The 4,494-nt window shown below is 26.9% G+C and overlaps 1 protein-coding gene across 1 annotated transcript in view; it reads left to right on the top strand.

Annotated features, from left to right (window-relative positions):
• The window catches only part of Ddx1 (ATP-dependent RNA helicase Ddx1), a 15,202-nt gene that overhangs the window by 6,554 nt on the left and 4,154 nt on the right, over positions 1-4,494 (top strand). The window contains exons 8-10 of the mRNA XM_014426581.2: positions 400-639; positions 2,579-2,906; positions 3,717-3,884. Of these exons, the coding sequence (XP_014282067.1) occupies positions 400-639; positions 2,579-2,906; positions 3,717-3,884 (736 nt within the window). The remainder of the gene's footprint in view (positions 1-399; positions 640-2,578; positions 2,907-3,716; positions 3,885-4,494) is intronic.

Here is a 4,494-nt window from a genome sequence, read left to right as displayed (position 1 = left end):
GAGAGAGAGAGAGAGAGAAGGCTTAGAAAAATTATAATATAGTACATATTTTATTCTAAGATTTGTGAATTAATTATTTTTCGGTTTGGGTTGTTTCAATCTTCAATCTGGTTCGGAAAAAACACTGAATCAGCAATATTTTATTTCATGAAATTTCAAATTCAATCAAAATGCTCAGCTTTAGTTGAATTGCCCATATTTCACTATTCATTTTTTATAGTTACTATTGGTTAACTAAATTTCAATACTTAAGTAAATATCATCTTTTAAAATTTGATTTTCAATTATCTATTTAATTCTAGGTATTTATTTTTTATTTATCGTCAAATTTTCATGCACTATGAATATAACAATTATTTAATTTACTTTCCAGTCATATAATAGTAATTTTTCATACAGGTTGATATTGTTGTCGGAACTCCTGGAAGATTAGAAGAGTTTATTAATTTAGGCCACATTTCTCTTACACAGTGTCGATTTTTTGTTCTTGATGAAGCTGATGGCCTCCTAAAGCAGGGATATAAGAATTTTATTAATAATCTTCATGCTCAAATTCCTAAATTTACAGCTGATGGTAAAAGAATGCAGATGATTGTTTGTTCAGCTACTCTTCATGATTTTGAAGTGAAAAATATGGCGGTAGGTACTCGCTGAAATTTAAAACTATTTTTGATTTATGTAACAGTTTGAATTAGTGATGTGAATTTGCTTCAGTATAAATTTCATAAGGTCACGTAACTATTTTCTAATGTTTAGTTACTAAAGTGCAAACTAAAACTTATGTGAATGATATTGGTATATCTTATATTTACTCATTAAAGATTTTTTAAATAAAATTTTATATAAATCTTGTGAAATTAATTTATTATTATAGTTCATCACTGAAAGAGAATTATGAAGAAAATGATCAGGGTTGTGGTCAAAAGAAAAACAAAAGTAGTTAACAACTATTTATTTTCTGACATTTCATCCCATTTTATAGAGCTACATCAGGGCTTAAAAGATACAAAAACCGCTAAGAACATTTTGTCATTTTCAGTACATTTTTGTCATTGATAGTAAGATCCAAAAAGGTAAATTAAGATAGGGTTAAAATTATGTAAAAATAAGTGAAAAGAAAATTATATACAAATAAAAGAAAAGAAGAAATAAAATAGTATTAAAGTAGTAAAATAAACAATGAGGAAAATATAACAAAATATGTTAACTATAAGGTTAAAAAAGTTTACATAATTTTTTATATTTGTTTATTTTATATTAATACTATTTTATTTCTTCTTTTCTTTTATTTGTATATAATTTTCTTTTCACTAATTTTTACATTATTTTTACTCTACTTTAATTTATCCTTTTGTATTTTATTATCTTGCAATGTCGAAATGTTCTTGGTTGTTTTCTGTCTCTTTTTAGCCCTGGTGAAACATCGAAAAATAAAGTTGTTAACTATTTTTGTTTCTCTTTTGACCTTTTGCAATCCTGGCAATCTTCATAATTTGAAATTATTAATTATATATATACACGCGTCATGACACTCTATGGTTTGTCGCATACATATTATTTTTCTGAAATCTTTGGTTTTCTAATGGTACATAAATACTATATGACTAATTTTATTTTCAAAAATGTGTTTTGCAATCTGTAAAACATATTTTTTGTTATATCTCCTTAATTTAATTATGAAATCCTTTTATAGTTTATATTTATCTATTTTTTATTACTAATAAAAGTGTGAGATGGTTAATTATTTCAATTAAACAAAATTAAATGTAATTTTGGGGAAAATTTAAAAACTACTCAATTTTACATTGATTAACTGAGATCAATTAAAATCATTAGAACAGTTTTTGAAAAAATCCTAAAAAAGTGTAAAATTTATTACATAAAATAGAGACTTCTAATCGGTTAATTATGTCACAAATAACTAATAACACACAGTTACTACTCCTACGAAAATAAATGTTACAAACTACTTTATAATATATTTAACTAGCTTTAATGTGAGTGCTGGCAGAGATCTGTATGTTTTATGGTTTCTGAGATACAGTTTTCTCAAAATAAGTTCACTTTTTCAGTACATTTTTAATGAAATGTTGCTTTTTAAAAAGCTACATCTTAGGAACTATTGAACTTGAATAGCTTTATTAGGGCTCATATTCTAGAAAATTTACTCTATTGTAGATGATGTTCTCTTAGGATTTCTAGTGTTATCAGTAGTTTTAAAGATATAGAGCTCCGAATAAAAAATTAATTTTTTTTAACTTTTTGAAACAGCCACCATTTTATACACCCCCTACACATACTTGTTACCCCTATATATCCTATACTTAGCTGACTCATCTATTTAGACTAGTAATTATACATAGTTTTCATTAAAGTAATAAAAAATTGGGGTGAAATAACTGACTTTTTCTCTCCCTGGCTCCTACTGCCTACTTTTTCTCTCCCTGGCTTCTGTACTAAATGCAGGGTTTTAAATCATACATAAAAAACTTTCTAAAAAAACCAAACAAAAACTTTCTATTTCTTAAATAATTATTTTTGACAAATTAATTAATTTTTTTTTTAAATTTCAATAAAGGAAAGATTGATGCACTTTCCTACTTGGGTCGATTTGAAGGGTGAAGACGCAGTGCCAGAAACAGTGCACCATGTTGTTGTGAAAGTAGACCCCCAGGTAGACACCAGCTGGCACTCAATGAAGCAGCATGTGTCAACAGACGGGGTACATAGGCAGGACAACATTGGGCCAGGAAAGAAATCGGCTGAAGCTCTCTCGGAGGCTGTCAAGATTCTTAAAGCTGAATATGCAATAAAAGCTATTAAGAAGCATAATATCGATAGAGCAATTATATTTTGTCGGACAAAATTAGACTGTGACAACTTGGAGAGATATTTCCAATTAGTTGGTAAAATTAATTTTTTTTGTTTTTTATGAATGTTAAGAAAACTTTCTTCAGTGTGATTCCCTCCAGTAGATTATAAAATATCATCTTATTTCTGTTTATAATACTTTTTTGGTGGTTGAAATCAATTTTTTAGTTCAGTTATTTATTTTTTAAATAATGCATGTTTTATTATAAACAATTCAGTTTGAAGTCAGAATTATATTCTCTTATAAAATATAATTAAGTTTTTGTTTAAATAGATAATAATCACTGTGCTTTAGAAAAGTTTTAATTATGTTATGTTATTAAAACATTTTTATATTATGATGTTAACATTTTTATATTTTTAAAACAAGATTATATTATGTTAATCTGAAACTTGAATCTCTGCTGAAACTTATGTTATATGTTTAGGAGTTCAATTTCAATCCTGTATCAAATTCTTCCTATATCCAATCCTTTCAATTTAAAATTCTTCTTACAAATCTGAATGCTCCCTATTGTATCATAAGTAAAATTGTCAGTGAAGACTTTAATATCCGAAAAATTGTAGAATTGCCACAAAATAGAATAACCTTCAATCACAAACTTCATACCCACACAAAAACTTAACCTGCTTTGCTTTGCTTGGTTGATATATTATTCTCACTTAAAGGTTAATTTTTTATAGAAAACATTTTTCTTTCTCCATTAGCCTGTATTAAATACAAAAATTTGTTAGTTAAATAACTTCAAAAGTTGTTTAACTCACTCATAATATTCTCTATCTAGGAAATCTCTGAAAAATGTATGTATAACATTGAAAATCTATTATTTATTTTATTATTTTAGGACGTGGATCAGGAAGAGGTAATCTTTTTACTTGTGTTTGTCTGCATGGAGATCGGAAACCTCAAGAGAGAAGAAATAATTATGAACAATTCAAACAAGGTCAAGTGAGATTTTTGATTTGTACTGATGTTGCTGCTCGTGGAATCGATATTGGATCACTACCATTTGGTAAAAAAAATAATTGACTGTCCTCATTACTGTTTAAGTACTGGTAATATTCTCGACTATCATCACTAGTTTATTTCTATGCTTCTATAATGGTAAAATTTGGTCATGAGTATGAATAATTTCTGGATATGGGTACAAATGTTTTGAGTTGCAGTCAGAATGAATGTAACTGAATAGTAGTAAAAAAAAAAATTATTGAAAGCCAACATTCTAACTCACAATATGGGCCATTGTGGCCAAACAAACAAGATACAAATTTTTTGTATCTTGTTCGTTTAGCCATGTTCAGAGCTGAGTTGGACAAAATTTATCTTGGATAATAGATAAGTATGTGGAATAAAGATAACATTATCATCTGTTGTCTGAAAATAATGAATAGTTTCAATTTATTTGATTTAACGTATATCAAATAAATTGAAACTTATTGCCATACATAATGAAGCTGAACATTCTAACTGTAATTTTTTTTATTATGTAATATTACATTCTGTGTTATATTTTTAGACACTGGTAGTATGGATCATAGAGCTCATTCCCACTATATTTACAAATATATAAATTAAATAACTAAATAAATGAGTAGAAGATGGTTGGGCATGCGGTCAGAGAA

This window comes from Halyomorpha halys, unplaced genomic scaffold, assembly GCF_000696795.3.
Source record: "Halyomorpha halys isolate HHAL.00 unplaced genomic scaffold, Hhal_1.1 Scaffold585.1, whole genome shotgun sequence".
In the NCBI taxonomy this organism is placed as follows: Eukaryota; Metazoa; Arthropoda; class Insecta; order Hemiptera; family Pentatomidae; genus Halyomorpha; species Halyomorpha halys.
This window is presented reverse-complemented; position numbering and strand designations above follow the sequence as displayed.